Raw genomic sequence first — 17,634 nt, 5'->3', positions numbered from 1 at the left:
CCCCAGTAGGTAGTTAATCTTTGGGGTTCTCTTCCCAAGTCTGGAATTCCAATGGTTAAGCACATTCAGAATTGATTAAAAGGTTGTTATCGTCCTGAAACAACTGCAATCGTGCACAATAGTTGCTGACACAGTTCCGTCCTTTGGATAGAGGTTAAGGCAGGGTGTGCACATCCTCATAGTCTCACTTCCATTCGTGATAGTGCTAGCCATTTTCAGAATTGCCATCACCGAGGCTAAAGGATTGTGATGGAACTGAAACTATTGATGATGTCCTTACACCTAAAGCTTCCTGCATTTCGTATCTTCATCTCACACCTCTTTTAACTTGCAAATAGTAGATAATGTGCAGGTCTTAAATTTTGTTGCGTTCTCTTACGATGCCATTGTATCTTTGTTTTTTCAGCCATCCATGAGGTGGAGGCCCATCAACAGAAAACAGATAATTAGAAGATATTTGCTTTCACAGCGTCAGCTGGTGCTATCATATGTCTTAGTGAACAAGTTAAAAGGCTTGGTAATGGTTTACAATGTAGTGAGACACTGGGCTCGTGTGACCCTGCAGTAAGGAAATTGGGAAAGCGAGAACAGGTTCTGGCACACTTGATGGATAGAGCCATACACATGTCTTGTCTCAGACTCTGAGAAGCACTTTGTTGAGGTAGCCTGAAAATGGAAGATGGGTACAAAGTGAATTCACATCATTTCACGTCCGTGAGCAGTGTGGCAAGATTTAATTTTTAAAACTTTGATTAGAATGTTTCTTTAATGCTGGCTTTTGTTTATGATTGTGGTCATGAGTACCATGTTCCAGATGTTGGTTTACAAATAAGGCACAAATCGCTGAAGTAATTCAGTGGGTTAGGCAGCATCTATGGAGTACATGGATGTCACATTTCAGATCGGGACCTATCTTCAGATTGTTTCCTCTGTTTTTCCACTCTTTGCAATCTCTTCTTCTGTCCTTGTTCTGCAGCTTCTTGTCTGCAGGTGGCAGCATTACCGTTGCATATGTAGACAATTTCTGCAGCATATTGTAACCACCACAATCGTTACATCTGCCAGGCTGAATGTTACAGTGATTCTTCAGCATGATCCAGGTTGAGGAAATGTTACTCTAATGCAGTGATTCTCAACCTGGGGCCATATGGCCCTTTGTCATAGCAAATCTCAGGGGGGCCACAGAAAAATTTGGGGGTTTAGGGGGCCACAGGTTCAATGAAGGGGGCCACCTTTTTTCCGCTAATAATGTCAGGGGGGGGGGGGGCACAGAAAAATTAAAGAGCCCAAGGGGGCCATAAGCTAAAAAAGGTTGGGAACCACTGCTCTAACGTATCAGTGATGAGCTCTTGTATTTCCTCTGGTTGTGTGACCCTCATTATTTTGGGTGTGCACTTGCACGGGTTGTGAATGGAAGTCAAAAGTCAAATGGTCAACAGATAGCTCTTGCTGTCTATTAGCTTACCTGCTGATTTTTGGTAAAGATTGAGGTACAGCTGGTGTTTGAGGTACAGCAGAATCCACAGAATTAATGCATAATGACAGCTACAAGGAGAGTAGGCATTGACCTGCAAGATATACTCCCTGTCTTCAGACACCACTTGATGATTGAGGTAGTGGATTTATTGCTCTTTGGGAGCAATTGCAAGTTTCTTCTTGTTGAAGCTTACTTGTTTCATCCTTTGTTCTTCACTGAGTTCCAGAAAGGAGAATTGTTACATAAATCCTGTGGGCAAATATCACCTGCTGAGAGTACTTCTCCCTTTCCTGCTTCCCGTAGATTGCTCATTCTTTCAATCAGGCTGTGTTAAAAAAATAAGGCATTTCTGGCGACAATTCATTTCTGCAGAGCTCTTGAAATTAAGCTTTCACTTAAGCATCTGAAACACCATACAGTGTAAACTTTTGAATCTTAAAACAATAATGGAACTTTCCAGAACTGTGTGAAATCATGTGAACAACCAGAAGAAATCAGCTGTTAAATGGCTTATTTTCAACACTACAGGGAACCCTTCTTGAATTCTTCATGCTTGTTTGTTAGTGTATGAGAAGATATCGGTTAGATTACTGAGTTGCAAAATACCATCACTGGGATTAAATCAGCAAAACCACCATTTGCAGTTCCTTGTGTCAGCAATACATGGTGACAGGAGTCGTCATCTGCCTGTTTTTGGTACTTCTGATGGATGATAACTGGAAGCACAATATTAGTTCCAGCATAATAGCTATCGATGCTCGTTACTTTTATAATCACATTTATAATCCAAAGGTAGTTTGTAGCCTTAGTCCAAATTCTAATCATTATTTTTCAATGAATCTGATAATGTTGTAAGAGGCTTTTGATCATTTAGTCAATTTGGGGGCTGGTTGGAGTTGATGTCTTGAAATCGGGTTGATAGAGATAGTAGCAGTTGAGGCACTGATTAATCCTGATTAATACCTTTCATGGCACAAGTGTGGTGGACATTTTTCTGGCCCCTTATGTGGATGACAATGTAATCATCCTTCACATATAGGAGATCTGTTCAAGAGTGAAAACAGTGGGAAAGAAGCTGTTTGAATCTGGTGGTACATGTTTTCTGTGGCACTATATTCTGCGCACGGTTTATTTTATCTTTTACTCTACCTGATGGCCTTGTGTGTGGTATGATTTGTCTTGAGAGCATTCAAAACAAAGTTGTTCACTGAGTTTGGCACGTGACAATAATAAGCCAATACCAATAATTGTCAGAGAGTATGTTGTGCAGTGGGGGTAAATGTTTAGTGCGCAGCTGTTTGTTCGATACTGAGTGTAAAGCTCATTCTTTTGTATGCTTCAGTAAATGAGCTAGAGTTGACTTGGGTCATGGCTTCGATGTGATATTTGAGTGCTGGAGATTAATGATTGCTATTGGAGTCACCTTGGCTCTGGAGTGAAGGCAACAAGCAGGGCTTTATAGCGAAGATAAACAAAAAAAATGGTGTAACTTAGCGGGTCAGGCAGTCTCTCCCTCTCCCTCTCCCTCTCTCTCTCCCTCCTCCTCCCCCTCTCCCTCTCCCTCTCCCTCTCCCTCTCCCTCTCCCTCTTCCTCTTCCTCTCCCCCTCCCCCCTCCTCCCTCCTCCCTCTTAACGGCAAATCAATGCTCTTAATATGGAGAATCAGTACTGTAGTTATTTAATGAGTAACATTCACAACTATACGTTGGATTTATCCAGGTTTTACTTCTACAGTCGGTCATACATCACAAATTTGGTCAGGAGATATTTCAGTTTAAATTTTAACGTTAATTCTGAAGTGGGAATGATGTAAAAAGCATTTATCAATAATTTTTTTTAAATCTGGTGTGTACATACTGGGAATCTTCATTGCTGTTCACAAGACATACATCTAATCTGAATGTCTGGGAATGTGCCGTTTTGACATCTTTAAACATATTGCCAAAAGAGTTACTGCAGTTATATCCTTCAGCCATCTCTTGTCAGTTAGTGTAATGTTTAACCTGTCAGATGGGTATTGTCGGTTTTAACAGCTTTTATCATAAAATGCCTTTAGAAATTTCCTTGCAACCTGTATATTTTGCTGTGGATAAATTATGTGGGAAGCGAGAGCGTTTATGTACCAATAGCTATAATGACCCATGCTATGGCCATGTCATGGTAATTTTTGGTCCTTCACAGAAAACATGCTTGCATCAATCTGTCGTGTGCATGGTTAAGCATATATGTTACCATGGTCCAGGATTTATTGACACAGGTTGATCATACACTGAATAATCCAACCACATTTTTGTTTGGAAATGGGAAGAAATAATAGAAATTGCATTCATTGCAACGTGTAAAAAGAGCTGAGATACTGTATAATAATTTTGCTGCATGTCATTGTGGTATATATCATGTCTTGATTGGTGAATATGTTTAGTTTGTGACTTTATATGAAGCAGAAATAATATGTGAATGCTTCATTGAGCATTCTAACTGGTAACTACGCACTAAAAAGCTGCCTTGGTTGCCCGGCTGGCAACAGGGAAAAAAAGTTAAATGAGAGCCCTGAACAAGGGTTAAACAGTTTCCCATATATCTGCTAGATTAGCACCCCATCACTGTTGGTAGTGAGGTGAAATAACGAGAAGAGAATGATTTGGATAAGTGTTGAGGCAATAATGCAGTCTTAATACCAATCTGCAATGTAATTGGGAATGTTGTGTACCTGTTGGTTAAGATGACGGCTTGAAAGTCTTCATGCATGAAATGTAAAATGGTGATGTCGATAGCCAGAGTTTGCAATGCCCTTGGGACTATAGAGTTGCATTCACATTTAGTCTAACAGCAGTGTAATGAAAATGATTAGACATTTTGTATACATGTTGAATAAGGAAAGCTAAAGCAGCTAATGTTTCTCTCCAGTGGGTGGTTTCAAAAGCAAAAACTGATGTTGGACAACAGATTTCCCTAGCTTTAATGGTGCATATTTTTTAATTCTAAACTACTTTAGAATTTTTTTCCCAAAATCTTAATTTTGAAATTGTAAACAATTAGGTGTCATGATGCCATTGCATTTCATGAAACTGCTGTGCATGAACTTTATAAAATGCTAGATTTTTCTCACCTTTGACATCTCGGCATCATTGGTAAAGCCAACATTTATTGCCTCTTCCTTATTGCTCTTTTGAACATGAGGGTGAGCTGCCTTCATGAAACGCGGCAGTTCTTCTGATGAAAGCATTCCCACAATTCTATTGTGTCGTGAGTTCCGGAATTTAGGTCCAAATCAGGATGGTGCGGATATATTTCCAAATCAGGATGGCGTGCACCTTGAAGGTGAACCTGCTGCGGGTGGTCCATACATGCACCATCTGCCCTTGCCCTTCTTGGTGGTAGAGGTTCCAGGTTTGGGAGATGCTGTTGTGGTGGCCTGACTAACTATAACCATAACAGCATTTGTCTGAAATTAGTTATAAATTGAAATTGATAACTAATAACTGATGGCAATTCACTTACAATTGGTTTTCACTCGTTCTCCACTTTTTGTTGCAATCAAATAGGTAAATGCACTACGACGGCAAGAAAGAATGATTAAGAATCGTGAATCAGCTTGTCTTTCCCGAAGAAAGAAGAAGGAGTATCTACTGAACCTGGAGCACAGGCTGAAGTCTGCACTAGTGGAAAATGCAAAGCTGAAGAATGAAAATGGCTCTCTTCAAAAACAGCTCCAGGATTTGATGTCTGAGGTCAGTAAATTTCCAGAACAGTTTTGAACCAGAATATCGGGGAAGAAAATGTTTTCTGTACAGCTGTCTACAGATCTCACGGGATTCAAAAATCTTACTATGGAATCTTTTACCAAGAAAAGGCATACATTTCTCAAAAACACAAATTTACAATTTGTCTAATATAAATTGGTATGCTGCTGGTTAATTTTGAAAATGATCCCATTTACATCGCATACGTAACAATTATTTTGCAATCATTAAGACATCACCAAAATAGGATAAGTGAAATTTGAGCTCTTTTAGTAGTAGTGGATCGGAACCATTGCCAGATTAGTTTAGTTTTTATTATTTTGGGGGGTTTTTTCCTCTCTAGTCTATTTCATCAAGTCCAGAACTTTGAAATAATGAATGAAATGGTTGCAGGAGCAACTGAAATTAATTCTGAAACCTGCTCCATTATTCAGTAAAATTGTGGCTGGTCTGATCAACAGCCTCAACTCGGTTCGATCAATTTGAGCTAGGATTAATATCAAATATTTTGGAATACTCATAAGTTGTTATTCAAACACTTTGTTGAGCTACTTTAACAACTAAGTAAAAACTTGGATCTTAAGAAGCAGTCGAATATCGGATTTAAAAAAAAAGGAACATAATGATCTAGTTGGTTGCATAACATTTTCTGGAGAACTTCCACTGCTGCGTTTGGGATAGAGCTGATTATATCTTGCACACTTTGTAATTTAAACATTCAAGCACGTTTAATTCAAAGTAATTCCATCATAGAATTCTTGGCCTTTCTGCCCAAGTCACCAGCTTCTTGGGAGAAGGTATATTCTCCGGTGAGTTGGGGACTCAGTGCTCTGGGGAATTGCTGGGCATTAGCTAGGGGTCATGGAATTGATGTCTGATGTGGTTGGGAGTTGAGATTGGAGACTTGGTGTTCTACATTATGGGGGGGATTGAATGGGGGAGTTGATAAATGCGACTGTTGGAGAATTGAAATCTGGGTTGGTTTGAGGGTATAAATGTAGTTGGTTCTATGTGGTTTGTGGGAAAGGAGGTTTAGGAAAAATCCCACATAATTGAAGGCAAGGAAAAGGGAGCATTTCAGTGTGGAGTTGTACAATGAAAGCATAGTTATTCTCAGTTGTCCAACGACAGTCACATCACAGAAGGTTCACATTCATTGAAGCATGAATCTAGATTTCATGCCAATGCTCCAGAAGCTGCAATTCAGCAGTTTTTTAAAACTAAAATATTCTACTGCTTTATGAGATCCAAGTATTTGAATAACCGCTTATGACATCATTTGATGTGTATCTGTTGGGGGAAATCATCATAGACGTGCAAATGTAACTCTCACGCAAATCTGTGGAGAGGAATTTCCCAAATGATAATTTTGCAGAATATTGTTGGCAAGACTGCACACCCTAAAGGGGCTGTCCCACTGCAGCGACCTAATCCGCAAGTTAAGAAGAGTGTCTCGAGCAGGATTGACCGGTCACGTGCACTGTGCGCGCACACACACACACACCTGAAAAATTTTCCGCAACTTAGCTGAGGCCACGAGTATGCGGGAACTTCCCTCGAGTATGAAGGAGAGTTCCAGTGACCTCATAGACAACCTAGGATCACGTGTCGACCATGCTGAGAGTTTGAGTCGATGGCCATCTCTTCTGAACCCACGGATTAGGTCGCCGCAGTGGGACAGCCCCTTAATTTGGCCTGAATGGGTGATGATTACTTTATGCAATGGTGGGGTTTGTTTGGTCATTTCAATGGATGAGGGACCAGAGATAGGCACAATGTGATGGAATAACTCAGTGGGCCAGGCCGCATGTCTGGAGTATAAGGATGAGTGACGTTTCAGGCCAGGGCCCTTTTTCGGACTGCTGAGGGTCCAGATTTGTGCATACGCCAAACATGGAATTGGTGCTAGGCTTTCCTTTCCTAAAGGACATTGATGGACTAGTTTGGCCTTTTGATGCTGTTATGTTGGCATAAAAGGGGCTGATAAAATTTGATGCATGATGAAGGTTAAAGCAAGAACTGTTTTCTATTAGCAGGTCAGGCAGCTCCTCTGCAGAACACGGATAGGTGACGTTTTGGGTCGAGGCCTGGAATGTCAGCTGTCCATGTTCTCCAGAGATGATGCCTGACCTGCTGAGTTACTCCAGCACTTTATGTCTTTTAGTGTATTAATCATCATTTACTGTACCTTGTTTCTGAGACCAAGAACTCTTGAAGTTTGGTGATACTTTTCTAAACCATTTAAAACTATTTTACATCTAACAGAATCAGCAATTAAAAGTTACTGCTCCAAGAAGAAGAGCTGCATGTGTCATGGCCTTGTTGGTGTTTATGGCACTCAGTTATGGCCCTGCAAGGTAAGATTGAACACAGAATTTATTAATTTAAATCCATATACTGATTTGGGAACTATCTTAAACACAATTTGCAAATCTATTTTGTTTGTTGGTACATTGAACTGTATTGACAGCTTAATAGTAATCGCTGATTTACTTAATTTCCTATAGGTGATTAAAATGCAACTCTTTAGTTGTTGTGGTCAGGATTGAACATTGATCTCTCGTGCTGTGAGGAAACAGTTTTGCCATCTCTGTCGTCGTTCTCTGGCTTGGTTATAATTTAGTAGCTATTCTTTATATTGTGATTTATACTGTGATATTAGACTGTGATTTCTTTTTCTTTTTGTTCAGTTTGTATTCATTTGATTTTAAGCCATTGTTTCCTACTCTCTATTGATATTGCAGCAAAAGTTGTTTTGAGTAAAATAGCTCCATTCGTTTATGTTTGTAATGTCCTGTTTGAGGGTTCCTGATATTCATAGTCCTTTCCTTGAAATTGTTGATGTGTTTATAAATGGAGAGGTCACAGTTAAAGTGAGGGATTGAGAGGACATTCATGATTGATTAAAATTAAGAGACTGTTCCTATGTATACAGCAAACTGGTATTTGAATCATGTAAGGGTAGTTTATGACCAAACATGTTTGTAGATTGTGACTTGTAAATAGCCATAAATACAGTGTAAACGTATTGGGTAACAAATTGTCATTCATATGGGAGAAATGTGACATAAATCATACCAAGATAATTGTCAGTATGTGACCATCTTTGAAAGGGGGATTTCATCTTTGTCTTGCTTTTCCTACATTAGGAGCAAAAGTCATGTGCACCACTTAATGTCTAAAATATTGTGATTGCTTTTCTTAGCAGTTTTAATTAATTATTTTATTTTATTTGTTGACTGTGTGAATGTTGCCTTCCAGCATACTTACAACTTAATATTACATATGTGGGGCATGGATAGGTACATGAGCTTAGGACATGGATAGGTACAAGTGACTGGGACTTTGTAGCCACGACTGAAACCTGGTTAAGGGAGGGGCAGGACTGACAGCTCAATATTCCAGGGTACAGAAGCTTCAGAAGAGACCGAGGTGAAGGAAAAAGAGGAGGGGGAGGTTGCATTGTTGGTTAAGGAGGATGTCATGGCAGTGATCAGAAGTGACATTACAGACGGTACATCTAGTGAGGTTATATGGGTGGAGCTGAGGAACAAGAAAGGGATGATCACATTGTTGGGGGTGTGCTACAGACCCCCGAATAGTCAATGGGAATTAGCAGAACAAATATGCCAGGAAATTGCAGACAGCTGCAGGTCAAATAAGGTTGTTGTAGTCGGGGATTTTAACTTTCCTAATATTTACTCAGAAAATCATGGTGTGAAGGGTTTAAATGGGGTGTAATTTCTCAAAAGTGTACAGAAGAGTTTCCTTAAGCAGTATGTAGAGGTCCCCACACATTAGCCTGACTTTGGTGGTGGGAAGATGCTGGAGTCAATCATAAAAGATGAAATAGCGGCACATGTGGATAGCAGTAACAGGATCGGTTCGAGTTGGCATGGATTTATGAAGGGGAAATCATGCTTGACTAATCTTCTGGACTTTTTTGAGGATGTAACTAGGAAAATGAACAAGAGAGAGCCAGTGGATGTAGTGTACCTGTACTTTCAGAAAGCATTTGATAAGGTCCTACATCGGAGATTAGTGGGCAAAATTAAGGCACATGGCATGACTAGTGACGGTGACCAGTGGGGTACTGCAAGGCTTGATGCTGGGACCGCAGCTATTTTCAATATATATTAATGATTTAGATGAAGGGATTACAAGTAACATTAGCAAATTTGCAGATGACACAAAGCTGGGTGGCAATGTGAAATGTGAGGAGGATGCTATGAGAATGCAGGGTGACTTGGACAGGTTAGGTGAGTGGGCAGATGCATGGCAGATGCAGTTTGTTGTGAATAAATTATTATCTAAATGATGTCAAGTTGGCAAAGTGGGAAGTACAACGGGATCTGGAGGTCCTTGTTCATCAGTCAATTAAAGTAAGCATGCAATTACAGCAGGCAGTGAAGAAAGCGAATGGCATGTTGGCCTTCATAACAAGGGGAGTTGAGTATAGGAGCAAAGAGGTCCTTGTGCAGTTGTACAGCGCCCTAGTGAGGCCACACTCACTATAACATATGTGTGTTATGATTGTGTTTATAGTTTGTTTGGTTGTTTGTCTTTTTGCACAAAAGTCTGCGAGCATTGCCACTTTCATTTCACTGCACATCTCGTATGTGTATGTGACAAATAAACTTGACTTGACTTGTGTGAAGTTTTGGTCTCCAAATTTGAGGAAGGACATTCTTGCTATTGAGGGAATGCAGCATATGTTCACGGTTAATTCCCGGGATGGCGGGACTGTCATATGCTGAATGGAGCAGCTGGGTTTGTATACTCTGGAATTTAGAAGGATGAGAGGATATCTTATTGAAACATATAAGATTATTAAGGGTTTGGACACGCTAGAGGCAGGAAACATGTTCCCGATGTTGGGGGAGTCCAGAACCAGTTTATGAATAAGGGGCAAGCCATTTAGAACAGAGATGAGGAAACACTTTTTCACACAGAGAGTTGTGAGTCTGTGGAATTCTCTGCGCAGAGGGCAGTGGAGGCCGGTTCTCTGGATACTTTCAAGAGAGAGCTAGATAGGGCTCTTAAAGATAAGCGGAGTCAGGAGATATGGGGTGAAGGCAGGAACGGGGTATTGATTGTGGATAATCAGCCATGATCACATCCCGAATGGCCGACTCCTGCACCTATTGTCTATTCTGATAGACACTGGATCTAGTGTTGGGAAATTGGAAAGGGCAAGTTAATGAAGTGTTTGTGGAGGAGCCTTTTGGAACCAGTGACCATAGTTTGATTAGGTTTAAGGTAGTTATGGATAGGGACGGTGTGGGTCCACATGCTAAAAAGGTTCAACTGGGGTAAGGCCAACTTTGATGATATGAGAGAAGGTCTCGCTCAAGTTGACTGGAGCAGGTTATTTGAGGAGAAAGGAACATGGCCAAGTGGGATGTTTTTAAAAGTGTGCTGACTAAAGCTCAGGATATGTACCACTCTGTTAGAGTGAAGGGCAAAGCAGGCAAACGATAGGAAGACAATAGACAGTAGGTGCAGGAGTAGGCCATTTGACCCTTCGAACCAGCACCGCCATTTAATGTGATCATGGCTGATCATCCCCAATCAGTACCCCGTTCCTGCCTTCTCCCCATATCCCCTGATACCGCTATTTTTAAGAGCTCTATCTAACTCTCTCTTGAAAGCATCCAGAGAACCTGCCTCTTTCTGCCCTCTGAGGCAGAGAATTCCACAGACTTGGCTGATGAGGGAAATTGGCCACAGGCTTGGCTGACGTGGGAAATTGAGGTGTTGGTCAAAAACAAGAAGGATGCATGAGATGGGTATTGGCAACTGCGATCAAGTGCATAAGCTGGAGGAGTTTCGGGAACTAAGTAGTAAACTGAAAAAGGAGATCAGAAGGGCAAAAAGGGGCCAGGAGATAGCTCTGGCGGGTAGTATTAAGGACAATCCCAAAAGATTTTATAAATACGTAAGGGGGAAAATGGTAACTAGAGAGAGAGTGGGACCTCTCAGGAATCAAAGCGGTCACCTCTGTGTAGAGCCACAGGAGATGGGCAAGGTCCTCAATTAGTATTTCTCCTCTGTATTTACTGAGGAAAAAGACAGTAGGATGTATCGCAATCTGATTGATTTTTTTGAAGACGTGACCAAAAAGATCGATGAGGGCAGAGCTGTAGATTCAATACAATATACAATACAATACCTTTTATTTGTCATTTGAACCTCACATGAGGTTCAAACGAAATTTGGTTTCTGCAGCCATACAAAAAAAGAACCAAGACACACACCAACACAATTCAATCCACATAAACATCCATCACAGTGAGTCCTCCTCACTGTGATGGAAGGCAAAACTTGTCTCTCCCCTGCTCTCCATTCCTCTCCCGAAGTCAAGGTCAAAGCCCCCGGCGGGCACTAGCAAGTCCGTGGCCACTCAAAGCCACGCCGGGCGATGTAGGTCCCTGCCCCGGGTCCCGATGTTGGAGCCCCCGGCGGGCGCTAGCAAGTCCGCGGCAATTTACAGCCGCGCCGGGCGTTGTAAGGCCCCGCTCCAGGTCACTCTCAACCCCGCAATTCGGGCGGGAGAAGTCGCCGGTGCCGGTGCCCTGCAAAGCAGTCTCCCACCGGGGACCCGCGAGCTCCCGGTGTCACCATCCACCGGAGTCGGGTCGCAGCAGCTCGCCGCCGCAGCTCTCCACGCTCCGAAGCTGGCTAGCTCCACGGAGGTAGGTCCGAAGCTCCACAGCGCCACAGCTCCACAGCGGTAGGTCCGCAGCTCCCCAGCTCCACAGGCTCCGTGACTTCAGCCCCCAGGTCGCTCCGGTTCGAGGCCGCTCCACGGCGCTAGGCCCCAACGGCAACGGAGACCCGACAGGGAAAAGGTCGGGTCTCCATGCAGGGAAGAGATTTAAAAGTTTCCCCCACCCACCCCCCACCCCCCACACATACACATTTAAAAACCCACTACAAACTAAACCCTCAACAGGACAAAAAAATAAAAAATACACAGACAGACTGCAGAGGCTGCTGCGACGTCGGTCGGTCCCCGTCCACCATGTTGTATACATGGATTTCAGTAAGGCATTCGACAAGGTTCCGCATGGTAGGCTGTTCTGGAAGGTTAGATCGCATGGGATCCAAGGAGAGATAGCTGAATGGATAGCAAATTGGCTCCATGGAAGGAAGCAGAGGGTGATGGTGGAAAGTTGCTTCTCAGACTGGAGACCTGTGACTAGTGGTGTGTATCAGGGTTTGGTGCTAGGCCCCTTACTGTTTGTCATGTACATCAATGATTTGGATGAGAACATACAGGGCAAGACTAGCAAGTTTGCTGATGATACAAAAGTGAGTGGTTTTGCAGATAGTGAAGATGGTTGTGAAAGGTTGTGAAACCAAAATGTTTTAAAATGGTTTTTATTAAAATCTACCAATGTGCCTTTAATCACATGTGATGTTTTTCTATTATAAATCTCAAATTGTGGAGTACAGAGGCAAATAAATAAATGATGGGTCTTTGTCCCAAACATTATGGAGGGCACTGTGGCTTCTCATAAATGTATCAGATCCTTTCCACAAATATTTCATGTGGTAGCACGTTCTACATCTGCTTTCTGAATAATTAAGTTCTCCCATCTATATTTATTGATAACTATCATTGTGGTTAGTCCTCTCCATAGTTCTGGGTCTACTTGAAAGTGTACAGGTGAGTGTCAAAGGATTCAGAGAGGATGCAAGTTGGGGCAGTCAATGGAAAGTGTACTTATCTTCTCAGCAATAACTTCTTAAACACTCTGTAAATAATGAGCAAGGGAAACATGCCTATTTTGGAGAAAAATTATACCACTGGTTATTCTTTCTTGATATTCAAAATCTCTCAATATGTGCATTATATGACAATATAGGTGTAATTTCTGTTTTTGGACCTCCTCTATCCTTTTTTTAATATGGAGATCAGAAATGCACATATATCTCCAGATAAGTGCAGACTATTATTCTGTGCAAATTAATTTTGAAACAGAGCCTTTACCTTATTATGTTCCTGCTGCCCATTACACTTATCTACAATGATTCAATTTACCAGCATTAGGCCCCTAACCATTTCTGCCATGGTAATTTATGTACTTGTTCAGATGCATCTTAAATATTGAGAAAATATCTGCCTCCTCAACCTACACGTTCAAAACTCCAATCACCATGTCTGTGGAAAAATTCCCCTTTGCATCCCCTCTAAATCCTTTGACACTCACCTGTGCCCTCTTGTCTTGGACAACCTCACCATGGTGATGTCTAAGTTATATCTTGAGGTCATGGCTCTTATGTTCTGTGCCATGGCCAATGGAGGTAAGCTTGCATTATGCCTTGTTCAGCATCTAATTGACCTGTGCTGCTACTTTCAGAGATATATGGACATACCTCAAGGTGCAACTGTTCATCACATTCCTTGGGGTTCTACTATTGTGTGGATGTTCTATCCCTCCCAAAATGCATCTTGCCAGGATGAAATTCCATTTGTCAACCATAAGTTGATTGACCCAACATGTCAGCTGATCTCCACCATACTGTTGCCTTAGTAACCTTGTTCCCTTTCTTGACACCACCGATTTTCATATTAACTGCAAACTTGTTTATCGTACCTCCTGCATTCGCATCCAAGATACAAATGGAGATCTTTGTATTTCTTTGCTTTTATATTTCAGTCTAGAAACAATGTATTGTCCTTTTCAATGTGGTTTTGTAAATGAATTGTTCTAATTGCTCTCTACCCAAGTTAGGTTATTTTCCTAAGCTTCCTGGTTGGCCCCTTTCAACATGCACTGGCAGGTTTAAATAATTTGCCCTTTATGTATCCATTTAGCAAGTATGTCAACATCTTTGTCCATTCTCTAGAGTATTAACTCAGTACAATACCCACGTTGCCATAATTTGCAAAATGTAATAATATAATTGTGATTCCTGAATTCAACTTGAGTGTATGAAATTGTCCCCAGCAATGATCCCAGAGGAATATTGTTCCCTGCTTTCTGACAATCTTAGTAACTGACTTTAACCACAAGTCTGTTTTCCATTTTCTAGCCATTTTGCAATGCATTTTGATGCTTGTTTCCTATTCCACATGCATTAACATTCAGTAATGTACTATTGCAAAGCTTTGGGCTGTGTGTGAGACCTTATCTTGCATATCAACCAACACCTAGTCAGCTACAGTATAACTCCATTTGATGCAAAACCATTTAACTTATATATTTATAAATAATAATGCAACACCATTTTGAGACATCCTCATTCAACCTTTGAATATCTAACTTGCAGTTTTCCATCTGAGGTTTTATTGGTATTTTATTCTGGCAATGAAAGTGGTGTGGAGTCTTTTCGATCCATACTTAATGCCTTTCTTTTCCCCTTGATTTGAAATCCATGTTTAAAGGAAATGAAACAACTCAGAAATATAGTATGAACATTTTTGTAATATGGAACTGTTAAAGAATATCTTTTGGGATTTTCTGATGAAAGTGATATCATGCATCTTCTAAAAATTAGATTTGAATTTAAATCAAGCCCACATTGAAAGGAATGAGCCTGCGGTTTCTGATGAAGTATGCTTTAAAAGTAAAATGTGCTTCAACTTTCTTAAGGGAATTCCCATGTCGGTAATAATTTAGAACAATAAATGATAATTAGACAATTGCAATCAGACAAGTCTGTCAAATGGCAACGTGAGTTTGCGCAGTTGTGTTGGAGAATGTATATTGATGTTTAAATATCCATTTTAGGCCATTTTTGTATCTTGGCTCAAGATATTAACTATAATCAGGGAATGTTTGATATTAATAAAAATAGAAAAAATATTGGAAAATTACTCAATTTTTCATCTTTTTGTCAAAATTGAATTGAAAGCAAACTTTGCAGAACTGTTACCTTAAAACACAATGTAAGACATCCTGATGAAACTAGGACAATTGTAACCATTTATTTGTTTTTATTTAGCATATGGGATAGTGATTCCAGTGCACTGCAGACCACCGTTAGTTCCACCATCCACAACAGACATCTGTTGGGGTTTTCTGATGAAAGTGGAGCTGGAAGTTATCAGGAAACGCTCACTGAAGGCAACAGTTACAGGTAATTTGTTCATATCCTGACAGACACCCAGTATCTATGTCAGAGTGGATGAATTTATGAAATATTGTCCAAGCATTCTTTGCCTTTGAGCCATTACTGAAATGGTTTTTATCATATCATCTTACAACAAAAGCCTTTCTTTAAACTTTCATAATGATTGTAATAATTTTTTCTTATTCTCAGTAAAGTCTTATGCTGCAAATAATTTTAATTACATCTGATTTTGCACATTCAAACACCACAAGGTGCTTCAGAGAGTGGGGAGAAATGGATACAGAGGATAAATATATATGTTCCCTCTTCCCCGCCGCCCCTGCACAACCCGTCAGACCCGACCCGAAACATCATTTATCCGTGTTCCCCAGGAGTGTTGCCGGATCTGCTGACTTATTCCAGCATCCTGTGTCTATTTTTGTAAACTAGCATCTGCGCAGTTCCTTGTTTCTGTATGTAGGCCAGGCCAGATCTGGTGGAGAGCTCGGGATCAATCGCTGCAGATTTGAGCGTTAACTGCCAAAGATGAATAAATCAAATGGCCCTGGATGCACAGAAGCTTAAATTTGTACAGGGGACAAATTAGTACGCAATGGGGGACAGATCACAGTGGAGAAATCTGTGTAGGACTAATCATAATTTTTGTTTTATTTGAACTGCCAAACTTGGTCAGGAGGGAAATCATTCAATGGAACTATTGGAATGGAACCATGAATGCAAGGTGGTGAGGAGGGAGATACAAGATGATTAACTCTCGGACTTCAGAAATGTACTCCTTCAGCTTCCAGCTACCTTTTCTTCCTTCCCTTTTCAATCTAATTTTAAGTATTAAATCCACTGGCTGCTTCCAGGGCCGGTGCTAGGAATTGCGGGGCCCAATTAGAAAACTGATGGCGGGGCCCCTACTCTAGAAAAGTAAAAATTTATGTATGCTTATATTTCGTGTAGTTTCGGGAATTTTAAGGCAAGCTGGTTGGTGATTGGATGCACCCCCCTTAGAGACAGCGTTTGATTGGCCGCCAAATAAATTTGTCAAATCTGTAACAAAAATCGCTGGTCGGTGCGAACTCAGTGGACTATCTGGTTGTATCTCCAAACTAATCTGGTTGTATCTCCAAACTAATCTGGTTGTATCTCCAAACTAATCTGGTTGTATCAACCAGACTATCTGGTGGTATCTCCAAACTAAACAGTATAACATGCAGGTACATTCATTTAAAATTAAATTCAGTGATTATTTCACATGATTTCTCACTGTGTAAAGCTCAATATCTGACCAATTTCTGTTTAACACGTTTGGTCTGCCGTGAGCATTTTTCGTTGCATCTCGTTGCATCTCCCCTTTTCCTAATCGGCCACAATTCAGATAATAGTCTACTTTCCTGTTTTTGCCACCAAAGTGGATAACCTCACATTTATCCACTTTATACTGCATCTCCCATGCATTTGCCCACTCACCCAGCCTATCCAAGTCACCTTGCAGCCTCCTAGTTTAGAGGGGTTTAAACGGTTTAGAGATGTTTAGAGGGCTTCAGATGGGTTCAGGTGTGTTTACAATTGTTTAGAGGGAAATAGGGGGGCTAGAGGGGGTTTAGAGGTGTTCAGAGGGTCCCAGAGGGGTTTAGAGACGTTATAAGACCCCCGTGAGAAATTGTAATTCTCTGAAATTGAAGATAGACATAAAGCTGGAGTAACTCCGCAGGACAGGCAGCGCAGCGACTCTGGAGAGAAGACCCTTCTTCAGACCGAACTGAACTCGCGTCGATGAGAGTACTTGTGATTGTCTGAAGAAGGGTCTCGACCAGAAACACAACCCTCTCCCCAGAGCCGCTGCCTGTCCCGCTGAGCCAACTTCAACTTCAGAGCCAAACAAAAAACACAGAGTGCTGGAGGAACTCAGTGGGCCAGGCGGCTGCCTCACCCGCAGGGTTTCTCCAGCATTTTTGTCTACTGCAAAACGTCATTCCAGGAATGCTGAGGGGACAGGGTGATAGAGAGGGAGTGGGAGAGCTAGAGAGAGACAATATGGGGAGCAGGAGAGAGAGCGCGAGAGAAAGAGGGAGGGAGGGAGGGAGTGAGCAAAAGACAGAGAGACACAACCAAAGATCCGCTATAAGATGTTCAAAAGGGAACTGGATCCAAGATCTTTGGACACAACGTGGGTCGGTAGGTGAATGACAAACCTGCACACCAGGAAGAAGCCCCTTCTCGCGGTCCGGGGCCCTCACTCATGATGGTGAGTTAAATGAAATTCTCAACGTGTCACCGATCTACATTCCTCAGTAAATGTAATTGTGTTTTAAACAAGTATTAATGACGCCGCGTGAATTT

At 41.4% G+C, this 17,634-nt stretch overlaps 1 protein-coding gene across 2 annotated transcripts in view; it reads left to right on the top strand.

Annotated features, from left to right (window-relative positions):
* The window catches only part of atf6 (activating transcription factor 6), a 226,792-nt gene that overhangs the window by 65,358 nt on the left and 143,800 nt on the right, over positions 1-17,634 (top strand). For both annotated transcript variants that reach the window (XM_033028393.1, XM_033028392.1), the window contains exons 8-10: positions 5,023-5,208; positions 7,486-7,577; positions 15,175-15,309. In XM_033028393.1, coding sequence (XP_032884284.1) covers positions 5,023-5,208; positions 7,486-7,577; positions 15,175-15,309 — 413 coding nt within the window. The remainder of the gene's footprint in view (positions 1-5,022; positions 5,209-7,485; positions 7,578-15,174; positions 15,310-17,634) is intronic.

The sequence above is a fragment of the Amblyraja radiata genome, chromosome 10 (genome assembly GCF_010909765.2).
Source record: "Amblyraja radiata isolate CabotCenter1 chromosome 10, sAmbRad1.1.pri, whole genome shotgun sequence".
Taxonomy (NCBI): Eukaryota; Metazoa; Chordata; class Chondrichthyes; order Rajiformes; family Rajidae; genus Amblyraja; species Amblyraja radiata.
This window is presented reverse-complemented; position numbering and strand designations above follow the sequence as displayed.